The sequence below is a fragment of the Balearica regulorum genome, chromosome 6 (assembly GCF_011004875.1).
Source record: "Balearica regulorum gibbericeps isolate bBalReg1 chromosome 6, bBalReg1.pri, whole genome shotgun sequence".
Classification (NCBI taxonomy): domain Eukaryota; kingdom Metazoa; phylum Chordata; class Aves; order Gruiformes; family Gruidae; genus Balearica; species Balearica regulorum.
In genome coordinates, this window is record NC_046189.1 from 35790744 (window position 1) to 35803199 (window position 12456).

The 12456-nt window shown below is 36.9% G+C and overlaps 1 protein-coding gene across 11 annotated transcripts in view; it reads left to right on the forward strand.

Moving 5' to 3' along the window:
- The first annotated feature begins 425 nt into the window (after window positions 1-425).
- R3HDM1 (R3H domain containing 1) overlaps window positions 426-12456 on the forward strand; it is a 54456-nt gene continuing 42425 nt past the window's right edge. For 7 of the 11 annotated variants that reach the window (XM_075757193.1, XM_075757200.1, XM_075757198.1 and 4 more), the window contains exons 1-4: window positions 426-564; window positions 1969-2179; window positions 10548-10589; window positions 11031-11120. In XM_075757193.1, the coding sequence (XP_075613308.1) occupies window positions 2009-2179; window positions 10548-10589; window positions 11031-11120 (303 nt within the window). In that variant the 5' untranslated portion in view covers window positions 426-564; window positions 1969-2008. The remainder of the gene's footprint in view (window positions 565-1968; window positions 2180-10547; window positions 10590-11030; window positions 11121-12456) is intronic. The other 4 variants (XM_075757199.1, XM_075757204.1, XM_075757194.1 and 1 more) reach the window with 3 other exon arrangements.

The following is a 12456-nucleotide window of genomic DNA, read 5'->3' on the forward strand; positions in this document are numbered from 1 at the left end:
TGTGAGCTTTCATGGCCTATTACTCCTCCATACCTGCTGGGCTGCCTATTTCAAACTGTCTTTTCAGACTCTTCTGGAAGATACCTGCTTGTTTATAGAAACAGTTTCACTAGGAATGCCAACAAAATGTTTATTATGACTACTTGTTAACTCTGTAATACAGAAATATCTCAGAAGTCTAATGAAAATTATTACTGCTAGATAAAGGAAGTAGAATGAATAGACAGGACAAATGCTGACTACTTCTGTACTTTTTTTTCTTGAAATAACTATTTAAGGTTTTGGGTGTCATCATGTTCCCTCTCCCCTCCCACCCCAAATAAAAGTATCATGTATTTCCTTTGTTGATTTTTAGGCATTCGAAAGGGATGTTCTTGCTGATTCAAGACAACATAGTTCTGTCCAGGACTCTACACTGGGGATAAGGACATGGGACGACTCCTGCCGGATTCCAGATGGTTCATTACAACTGACATCTTGGTTGACAACTGTGAAAAGGAACTTAGGAATATTTTATTTTATTTTTGTGGGAGACCACAATCCCCAAACTGTAGGACATATCAGGTACTAAATCAGATACTTACTTAAACTTTTCCATAATGTTATTTCATTGTTACTTGTTTTCTATGAAGGATTTTAAGCATTCAGATCTTAGCCTTTGTTTCTCTTAATTGTAAAACTTTTATTTGTACATCTTGCACTGTAGCTGAGTATGTCAAGAAGTTGTATTTCTTCTTAAGCTGAAGGAGAGTAGATTTAGATTAAATAGTAGGAAGAAATCCTTTACTGTAAGGGTGGTGAGGCACTGGAACAGGTTGCCTAGAGAAGTTGTGGATGCCTCATCCCTGGAAGTGTTCAAGAATTGGGCTCGTTCAGCCTGGAGAAAAGACAGCTCTGGGGAGACCTTATAGCAGCCTTCTAGTACCTAAAGGGGCTTACAGGAAAGCTGGAGAGGGACTGTTTACAGGGGCATGGAGTGATAAGACATGGGAGAATGGCCTTAAACTGAAGGAGGATAAATTTAGACATCAGGAAGAAATTCTTTACTGTGAGAGTGGTGAGGCACTGGAAGAGGTTGCCCAGAGAAGCTGTGGTTGCCCGCTTCCTGGCAGTGTTCAAGGCCAGGCTGGGTGGGGCTTTGGGCAACCTGGTCTAGTGGAGGGTGTCCCTGCCTATGGCAGGGGGGTTGGAACTAGGTGATCTTTGAGGTCCCTTCCAACCCAAACTGTTCTATTATTCTTACTTCTTAGGTAAAATTGGGGTGGTTCTGTTACAGCATTATTCATTATAGTTGTGTTTATATAGTATTTAAAATAATACTGTTATTAATTATTATATTGATAAATTATAATTACTGAGAATTGTTGTTATTATCATAATGACCAAAGCATTCTCTTTTGGTCTTATTTATTGCTTTTGAGAGAGTTATTAAAACTAGTTTCACTACATTTAGTAAGTAAGATAGTTCCTGCATTCAGAACTTACCCAGTTGTTACCTGGCAACTTTGAAACTTGAAAGTTTTAATGAAATTTATGAATGTTTGCACTCTTGGTGCATTATGATTCATCTGTTTACTTGCAACCCTTTTAAAATAAATCTATATGTAATTCTCTTCCTTTCAAATGAGAAAAGCTTCCCTTGCTTCTGTTGGAAGCTAGCTTGGTTTGGAGTATCTGAATGCTCATGTGTTTATTTTACAATACAGAAGGGAAAATCTGCAAGTGTTATCCTGTAGTGTAGCTCTTAGTTCTCATTTGTATAGATGTCTGTTATTATAAGCCTCTTGATAAAAGTGATTAAGAAAATGATCACTCTCTCCCTCTGATACAAGACGGGGGAAAATGTCATAACAGGAGGGGGAATCCGTTTTACAGCATGTTATGTTTATTTTGGGTAGCTGTGTATGTATGTAACTTTTAAAATTAATTTAAAATTACTCAGTGATCCACTTTTTCTTTGTCCTAAAGGTTCCATATTTCTTGTAGAATTTTAAAATAACCTTTTCTAATGAGGATGTCTGATATTCTTACTGTAAAAGATGAAACTGATGCAATGAAGGGTTCAGAAGCTGAATTTAAGGATACAGACCCAGTTGAAAACCTTATAAAATCAGGAAGTCAAGAACAGATTCAAGCAGAAAAGGATGAAAATTGTCCTGATAGCAAAAACAATATGCCGGTAAGAAGCTTTTCACTTTATTTTTCACTACTATATCATGTTAAGTCTGTGTCTTGTTCTTCTCCCTTTCTTATCATATGTGTTTCTTTGGTGCAGGTCAGGAAAACCTGTCTGGTGTTAGGGAAGCAAGTAGGATGATTATTGCTTCCTCTCTCCTCCTTTGCCCTACTTCTTTGAGGCGCAGTCATTTTTAATTATTTGAAGTAGATGAGCAGTTTTCATGGGAACCAGACAGTTTGTCCATATTTGTGTTTTCCTGAGCGCACATGTGAAGTTGAGTGTCTTCAATGTAGCAGAACAAGGGAAGAACTTGGCACATAAGCTGTCTTTTGCTGTTGCTGAATCCTGACTTGAATTTCAGAGACTGGGTTGTGTTAAGAATACACTATATAGTAATAGTGTGATTTGATCAAAACACTAAAATGTTGAGTTTTGCTTGTATGAACAAAGCACTACAGCACAGCTCAGCATGTCTGCCCTGAGTAGAGATGACCTATCTGGGGCTCTTGAGCTAGGTGCAGCTCACGGGTGGCTCAGGTGTAACCTTTACAGCAGGGCTGTACAGCATAAGGCTGAAGTAATCAGATGCAGGTAATCCAAATCCCCAGGTGTCAGAAGAATCAAGCCAGCAGAGCTCCTGAGGCCAGTAGGTCTGGCTGCTGCCCTTGTCACCAGCAGAAGGTCCAGTCTCTTTCTCCCTACATCAATGGTGGAGTGAGCTATCATCCCACCTTGGCTGCTAGCCAGTACTCCCCGTACCTTCCCTTTTCTCCTTCACTGCTTGACGATTTTGGTACACGATTATTAGGTAGGAAAGCTTAGGCAGTCATCATGCATACACTGAAGAGGCATATAAATGAATGGCCTTTGCAAGGTGGGAGATGTACCTATAAAGAAATTGTGACATCAAATTTCAAGTGAAAAGGAGAGGGGAAATAGTATGAAAATATCTTGTGTTAAAGGAGAACACACCAATAAGGATACTTTAAGAATGTATGGCAGCAAATTTAATACCTCTGAAGTTTAGTTGTGCAGTTAATGTTTATGCGCAAGAGTCCTGAAATACCCTCTTTGACATGGGACAAACTAGCTAACTCCTGGCTGAGGCTGTCCACTTGGTCATTGAAGACTAAGTGTCTTAGATGAGGTGAGAAGTTAAGGAAAGCAACTGAAATTTTCTGGCACAACCTAGAAAACAGGGCACACTTCTAAGAGAAAACACAGAAGCTTGTGTCAGACAAAAACTACTTTTCTATAGGAATTTTGTGTCTGTGGGTTAATAATAAACAGTTTTCTGATAAAAGTCCTGATTGGGATATGGGGTGTGGTAGTATTCTCTTGTGGGTTACAGAAACAGGACAGTAGCTTATTAGATTCTTGTTATTGAGAACCAAGTAAAAGGTTCTTTTGGGAGTAGTCTTGAGCAAGAGTAACAACTCAATATTCCACTGAGTGAAGTAAGCTCTGTTAAATTGCTTCCACATAAATCTTGTAGAACACTGTAGTAACAATATAGTCTTACACTTTAATATCTGCTGGCTTTATTAAGGCTGGCATCATTGTAGATAGATAATTTTATGGGAAAAATAAATCCCTAAAATGAAATACTTCTCAGTAACATAAGAAATAAGTGCTACTGAAAAGCTGGGAGATGTTATAGCTGAGCTGATATTTTCTTTAATCAATGGAATATCCCAGAAGTGAGCCTTAAAAATTAATTTAAGGTTTATTTTCATACAGTTCAGTAACTTGGAAAAATCCCATTCACATTTTCTTATTCAACAAATCTCATTCAACAAATTTTAGTGTGGAAACTTCTGAGACTCAAGTGGCAAATCTGCTTTCCTGCAAAGAAGTGTTGCTGTATAGTCAGGCCTAGTCTGGGGAAATTAATCTGTCGATGTTGTCGACGGCTGTGGGGTTTGGCGAGGCAGTTGGTTTCTTGGTTTTGTTCTTATACAGGAGTAATAGCTGGTGGCTGCAATAATTATCTAGCATATGCACAATGAACTGAACAGCCTTCATTACACAGTTGTTCAGTTCATCATGCATATGCTAGATAATTATTTCAGCTTTACTGTTGTCTTCATTTAGTGTTGATGTGAGCGTGTTCAGGAGTCTCCATCACAATCAGAACATTGTTGTTACATGAGTAGTGTAATTAAAACCCCAGTTTGTAGGCTGAGGATGTTGATTTCCAGAGTGGTAGGATGACATTCAGTTACAAAGTGGAACCTTAGTAATGTAAGCCCGTTGAAGTTAATGTCACTTGTACTGTGGTAGCTGCTAGTGTAAATAGATCTGTCATATCTTTGAGGCTTTCTCATTGAAAGCATGTCTTTATGCTAAAATAAAAACCAAAAATTTTGGCCTGTCCATGGTAAACAGAACTTCTGAGAGTAGTACAGGAGTCAGCAAGTTTTTAACTAATGGATGATTAGTTTGACTAGTGAAATTTTACTGGATGTACTACTTTTCATTAAGCGCAGGTTAAATGTCATGGTAGTGGTGGGAAAAAGAGCAAAGGATTTGCTGAGAAATGTTAGAGAAGATTATCAGAGGCTTATTGGAATTTGTTGTGTTCTTTTGTTCACTAATTGAGTATATCAGAGGATGGGTTGGGGGTGGGAGTTGTATGGGGTTTGTTTTTGGCTTCCCTAGCTAGTAGCTAATTGCTTAACAGGTTTCGTACCTATTGGCACACTGCAATGATATTCCTGAGTACAGTTATCACTTGATTTCTAAGCTGCTATTTAGCTTTACAGACAAGTAAGAAACAGGCTATGATCTTTCCTCTGTCTAAACCTACTGTGATTTGAATTAAGGTATGTTTCTGGGTCTTCACAGTTCCAGAAACTGGCGATTATATTTTGAAATGTAACTTTGGCTCTAAATTCCAGATTATTTTGAGATTATATGCATTAGTAACCTATTGGCTGTTGCATACACTGTTGGAGATACAATGTACATGAGAAAAAATATCTTATAGAGTACATGGCTAGCGCTCCCAATTTCTTTAAGCAGTCCGAGAGTAGAATAATACAGAGATTATTAGGGAAGATTTTTGAATTGTCATATTCTGAAGTGACCATCAAGTAACATTTAAATGAGACTGAAAATAAGAGGCACTCATATGAAAAGTAATTTTAGAGAAGTCATGTGCATGTCAGCACTATGGTAGTTCTTGTGGTCAAAAAGGTTTTGGTTCACCAGTCACTGTTGTCTCCCACCTGTTAATCTTATCCAGGTCAGGTGACAACATACTAGTTCTGAATTAGCTAGAATACAGGGTCTGAAGTTTGTTTTATTACCTTTGTCACTGGGTGGTGGAACAGGCAATACTTCATCCACTATAAGGACTGCTGTTATAAAGTTAAGGTGTCAGGAAATATTGACAAAAAAATTAAACGAATGGCCTGGATTTATCTTATGGGGTAGTGCCTTTTATTCACTGTTAGGAAGATGTATTTTTAAAAAAACCACCCCAAAATATTTAATCTCCGTAACAATTTGCATTGGCTTATGTATAATCCAGAAAAGGAGGTTTGTTCTTATTCTACAATCCAGGGAACCCGAGGGAACGGAATGAAGCTGCGACGGGGGAGGTTTAGGTTGGATATCAGGAAAAGGCTCTTCACTGGGAGGGTGGTCGGGCACTGGAACAGGCTCCCCAGGGAAGTGGTCACAGCACCGAGTTTGAGTTCAAGAAGCGCCTGGATAACGCCCTCAGTCATATCCTCTGATTCAGCTGGTCCTCTGTGGACCCGGGAGTTGGACTCGATGATTCATATGGGTTCCTTTCAACTCAGGTTATTCTATGATTCTAATCCATGCATTATGGGGGTTGGAGGGAAGAGGAATGTTAGTCTTAAATACCGTCATCTCTGCACTGAAAAATAACCATTAATAAGTAGATTTAAGATCATTGATGGGATGATGATTGCCAAGGCAGTAAAAGACTGAGGGAAAGAAAGCTGCATATCGCTATGTATCAGGAAAAGCACTTGCAAGCTGTGGAGAGTGAAACCAAAATACCACCAACAAAAACAGCCTCATGGAAGAATGAATGCAGGAGTTGTAAGCATCTGCCGTATGATATAGGCAAGGCAAATGGATTTATTCTAATTAAGCAGATATCCCTGTCCTTTGGAGGAATTAATTTTTTTTACTTGGCACCTAGACATCTCTCTCTGCAAGTTTCTTCCCTCCATTAGTAGCACAAACCTTTGGTTTTTTTCTCTCTGTTCCACAGCTTGAGTTCTCTGATGCCTTTCTTTGTCTCTTCCCCAGCTGTTCTAGTCTTGTCAGGATTTACCTGCCTTTGTCTCCAAAATATGTGGCTTAATACTTTGTAATAGATAAATGATGGGGCAGATTCTGTTTAGTTTCTTCTGAACTGTTGAAAATGCCTATGTGTCCAATGGCAAAACTATTTTTCTATTGGTCATCCTCTACTATGTCATGGAAGATTGCTGTCACTACCTCATTAAACAGGACAGCAAATAACCATAGACCATGCTATTCTTTCCTTCAGTATTACAAAGCTATCTGTGGTTGTTAGGACTGTAGCCCTTAACTGGATTTATAATTGAGACCTAATTTAGAAGGAAGGTGAAAAACTGAATGTCCTTAGAACACACTTTGTTCAGGTCTGTCATGTCATGCCTGTCTTCTGAAATGTCCAAATGGTACTTCAGAGATGGATATAGTACCTTCTCACAAAACCTTTCACACTTCTAAGTTTGTCATCTTGTGCCTGACCTGTTTTTATCGAACTTGTTTAGATAGCATAGTGATGATAGAAGAAGGTGTGTAACAGCTCCAGTTCTTTACTTTGTATTTAATATATGTGATTTTGGAGGTAATTAGGAAAAAATAAAATAGGCAAATACTCCTACTGCAAGCCTGGATATATATGATTATATGTAGTTGTATTTTAATTCCCTTTTTTATTTTGTAGTTGGAAATGAAGCATAGTAGTTGTTCTTAAAAGTTGTTGGGTTGTGGTTTTTTTTAAGACAAAATCATTATTTTCTTTATGCAATTGTTTAGAATACTTGCTTTTAAAGACTGTCTTGAAATCATGCCCATAATGACTTTAAATGGGATGTAAATGTATTGTTAATCTTGCTTTCATTAACAGTGTTTTCTCAAGTCAGTAAAAGTCTTAGAGCTGCAAATAAAAAGAAATTGCTTCATTTGCACTCACTAAGGATTGCATATTCTAAAGTAGCTATAAATTGTTTTTCATAAATGGGGAACATAAAGATGCTCTGTAGGAGCAAAACTTGATATATAGAGAGAAATTAGGACAGAACTAAAATTCACAGACCTGAAAAGAGAGAAAATATGCATTAACAGCTACAACATGCATTGACTACCTATTGTCCTGGAATTCCAGTGGAAATGTAGCTATCCTCAGTCGGTGTGGTTTTGCCTGAGAAAGGAACTGTGCCCTATCATTTCCAAGTTTTGTGAGTGTAGTTACTGTTGATATCGCAGGACTTTAGGTGTTGCATTTCCAGGCGCAGACCTTAGATTATCATAGGCCTTTTCTCATGTTAGCTATCCCTGCAGTCCAGCCATACCAGATTTATTCCAGTGCTTCCTACCTGTCAGGTGTGTGGTGCTTATTCCTCACAGTTACAACTGGATGTGGGGGCTTGTATTTCAGGTTTTAACATCCTTAAAAGTCCTGCAGGAAAGCCAGGAATCCATGTCTATCAAAGGATTGTTTTACAAGGCAGTTGTTTCTAGATAAGAAGTCTTAATGTGATGGGTGGGATGATACTTATCTTGTGTAACTTTAAGGTTTGAGTCATTACAGTCAAGGGAGAATCTCCATCCTAGTTCTCCCCAATGATACTGGTGTTGGTTTGGTCCCTAAAAATTGTCAGCTGCTCATGAAATTGAGCACCATAGTATTTAAATACCTTAGTTTACTACCCTGAATATCCTATGTTGCTTTGATTAACTTATTTCCCATAAGTTGCAAATGTCGATCTTTAGGGGGAAAAAAAAAATCTTTAAATGCAGCGTAATTGACAATGTTAGTTGGGTTCACATTCCAACCTGGAAACAGAAATGTAATTCTGCAAGCAAAATGGAAGATGAGCTACAACACACAAAATGCTTAAAGGAATGTACCATCAAACTTGTCCTATTGTGACTGAAATCTGAAAACCACATTAATTTTAAACATTCTTACAAAGAGTTCAGATTCAATACTAGATCATTTCAATTTCAATATCTCAAATTTTGGGGCATTTGCTTTATTTTTTCTGGCATGAACAAACATACTTAAGTTTTGGCTGCAATGGATTCCCAAGTCATTACTGAAGTAAGGTGAGGAGGAAATATGTGCTTTGTACAGATATTAATTAAATTTAATTATGCTATGGTTCCTGCTTCCCAGCAACAATCTCTTCTCTGTTTGTTTTGGGTTTTTTTAAAATCAGTCTTAAAAATAATTGAAATATGTATGTCTTATCTAATTAGTGAGCAGTTACTTCTGTTAACCAAAACTGTACACGTTATTAGTTCTATTTAGCTACTTTAAAATGTCCTGTATAGTGGAGTTGAACTTGTCATTCCCCCTATCCCCCAGTGGTGGATATGGGGTGTTTTTGCTTCTGTCTACTTGGTTATATCCTGCCTTTTGCAAAAGGTAAATTGCCCAAGTGTAGGTTCTTTTGCCTGTTGCTTTGACAGTGAACTGAGGGCTCCACTGGCAATGCTGATTTGATTTTAAGTGTATGCTACTTGATTTGAATCTACCTAAGATAATTAATGCTGGAGTAATTTATATGAGTCTGGGAAATCATCCAGTTCTTGAAAGTTTAGTAACTTGGTATAATAGAAGTTTTGCCAGGGATATGCAGAGTGCCAGATTTTAATATGCAATGTGTGCTTTCAGCATAGCTGATTGAAAGAAAAAATATTTTGCAGGTACCAGCAAAACTCAAAGTCTCTTTATTGTTCCAGGTATGAGAACATTTAAACTGTCTTTGATGCTCAAAATCTCAGCAAGCTTCCTTTAAAAAACATGATGATGTTAGTTTTCAGTGCTGCTATTTAAAATCCTGTTATACAGTGAAATGAGCTTAAATGAGCTCCCCTTCTGCTGCTCTTCAGCTAAGCTGGTACAATATCCAAAAAAGGCATTTGCGACTTGAGGAAAATGAGAGAAATAGCAGTTCTTCTGCTTTTATGTGGTAGAACCCTTTATTGTAGCTTAGGTGTTCTTTTGAGCAACACGTATGTCCTGATAAGAAATTAAGGCACTTGATAGACATCTGCCCTGTGACCTAGGGCAAGGAGGGCTGTCTTCATCTAGTTTTCAGAGTCTTTATTTAGTTTCTTTCTGAAAGGATCGCCCTTTCATAAAGGAGGAATTGTTTAATAAACAACATTTGAAATTATATTACCAGTGTTACTTTTTCCTTACAAATATTAGACCTGTGCTCAGTAAAACTAGTTCTGTTAAAGGCTTGCCTATTCATCAATTTTAGTTCTACAGTGAAACCAATACCTAAATTATGTTATGCCACTGTAAGTGCTTCTATTCCTGTCACAGAGGGTACAGTTAAGAAATTGTTAAAACACTTTTGTTGATTCAAATGTACCTTTCAATCATGCATACTGGAGAAAAATTCTGGTAATGCTTTTTTTTTTTTTTTTAAAGAAACAGTAGCAAATAGAAGAAGGGATCTAGGAGGAGAAAGAGCAAATTAATGTATAGTAAGTTACTAAAAGGGCTCTGGGAGGAGAAAGAGCATATTAATGCTTAGTAACTTACTAAAATAAGGGAGGAAAAAAATTGACCAGAAGCTCATTTTAAAGTCCACTTCCATAGGTCCTAAGATGAAAGAAAAAACCCATATGTTTTAACCTGCTTATGGTAGGTCATCATCTGTCCCCCTGGTAGAGATAATGCTGCTGCTTTGGTTTTTTAAAATTTTTTTTTTATCCCCCTCATATCGTTTTTCCAGGTAGTTTTCAGGAATAGGAAGAAAATTTATAAAAACCATGTCATGTTGCCAAGGAAATTAGGACATGAGAATTTAAAATGTAGGAGCTGGTTGAGAGACTAAACTGCTTGGATCTTACTGAACAAGAATGATGCTTGCTTCCTGTTAAATTCCTGTAATATCTATTGTCCGTAAATGAAGAAGAGAAATCAAGGACAAGCATGATGAAATTGGGAGAGCATATAATCCTTCAGCCAAAAGCACCTGCTGTTCCTTTCACAAATTTGACCGCCATGTCAGTAATAACTCTTAAAGCTTTCTCTTATACAGACTTTTGCATTAATAAAATTGTACTATGGAGTTTAATACAAACATTTTCTGTTGTGCCTATCATTCAGCGGCCAGTGCAGTCTTTTGGACAGACAGCAAAAAGGTCAAAGGTACAGTAGACTTGTGTGCTGGCATGCTAAGGAAGCCCTTCATGCTTGATGAAGCTTTGTTACTTTGTGAAAAGTGCCTTTAGTTTTATTTTTTGCCATTGAAGCTTTGTTTTATTCTGTTGGATTTTTGTCTTGCCTAGTTGTCTGCTTTTGTGGTTTGCCTTTATATTTTTGGTGGCTTTTTATTGTTATGGAGAGAAACACTTTCCCAAAGATTTTATTTAATTTTCCTTAGATGTGCTCTATTGTGCTGACAGTGCCTTCAAAAGCTGCAATTGCTTGGGTATTTTTGTCCTAAAGGAAATGATTTATTCTACTGAAAATATTAAAAATGCTGTTTTCAGCCGTTTTGTTTTATATAAGAGGAATGGGAAAAGAATGGCTTATGGTATATTTATATAATTTTTATAAGCCATAGTTTTTAATTTTACTTTCCTTTAGTCAAACACAAAGTTAAAGTTAGTTCGGAGCCTTGCTGTATGTGAAGAATATCCACCACCTCCCACAGCTGAAATATCACAGGACCTCCAGGTAAAAATCATGTTACTGAAGTTTCTGAAACAATTTGAAGTAATTTATTGTTCAAAAGTAAATCTCTTTGGTACTCTTGAAATATGCAGACACCATATGATTTGAAAATTTTTTTAAATACAGCTTTAATAGAGTTGGCAATAGCAGATGAAGAATTTGCTGCTTTGTGTTTCTGAACTGTAATGGTTGATATCTGGGGAACAAGAGAAGGGGTTTTGTTAGTGGTTTTAACCTTCTACTGTTACAGAGCACTTGAGGCAGTCTTCAACTGCTCAAGTGCTGTCTGCCATCAGTAAGACAGAAAAATAATTATTATTATGTAGCATAACTTACCAGCTTTTTATATTTAGAAAATTTAAACAGTTGTAAGCTCTGGTGTCTTATCTGAATTCCTGCGTATTAGTCATAATTGCTAGTAGTTCTGTTAACACATGCTTGAGGTATGTCTGAAGACTAATCTATTAAGATGGTATAATACACTTAAAGAAGTTCTTAAATGCTGGACAAAATGTGTAAAAATACTTTTGAGAATTTAAAACAAAACCTAGCTTTCCTGAATTTACCTTCATACCAGTCTGTATTTTTAGAACAAAATACTATTACTGATTTTAGTTCTGTGTATGAATGAAGGACGTCAAAATGCCGGTTCCTCCCCACCCCTTCCTAACAAAACTGAAATGATCCTTAGTGGCTTACTCATAAAGCATGCTGACTGACTTTGCTGTTATTTGAAAAACTTCTAAACCATCTTTTTGTGAAAAGTTGCCCTTTTTTTAACAAGCAGAAGGAACATAGAATAGCAGAGTGTGAGGGGGTTTTGCTGGGGGAATGGTAATTCAGTTTTGGGGAGGGAGGTTGAGAACTCGCATAGGTATTTGTCAAGCTAATTAAAATCTTGCAAGATCAAACCACAAAGTATCTGGGGTTTTTTTCCTTTGGAAAACAGAGAAAATCCTAATTTTTGTTGTCCTTAACTAATATACTTCACAGTATTTGGAAGAATTGACTAGACAAATTTTGAAACTGGGCATTCTAATTTGATGAAAATCTAAGCCTTAGATTGGTATAGGCTGCAGAGTAAGAGATTAAAAGACAACAGAAAAGCTAATGCTATTTACAATGATCTATAACCTGTTGTAATGTTTTGCGTAAGACTAACAAATTTGACTGAGATCTATTCTAGTCTTAGTTGTTTAGTCTGAAGCAGTAGGGTTTAACTTTTTCAGTCACTCTAATTACATAAGAGACATTAGGATTTTAAAAACCTCCAGCACTATGCAAGGCCATGTATTTAATTCTTTAAAGTCAGACATTTATAATAAGTGTTCTCTGCAGA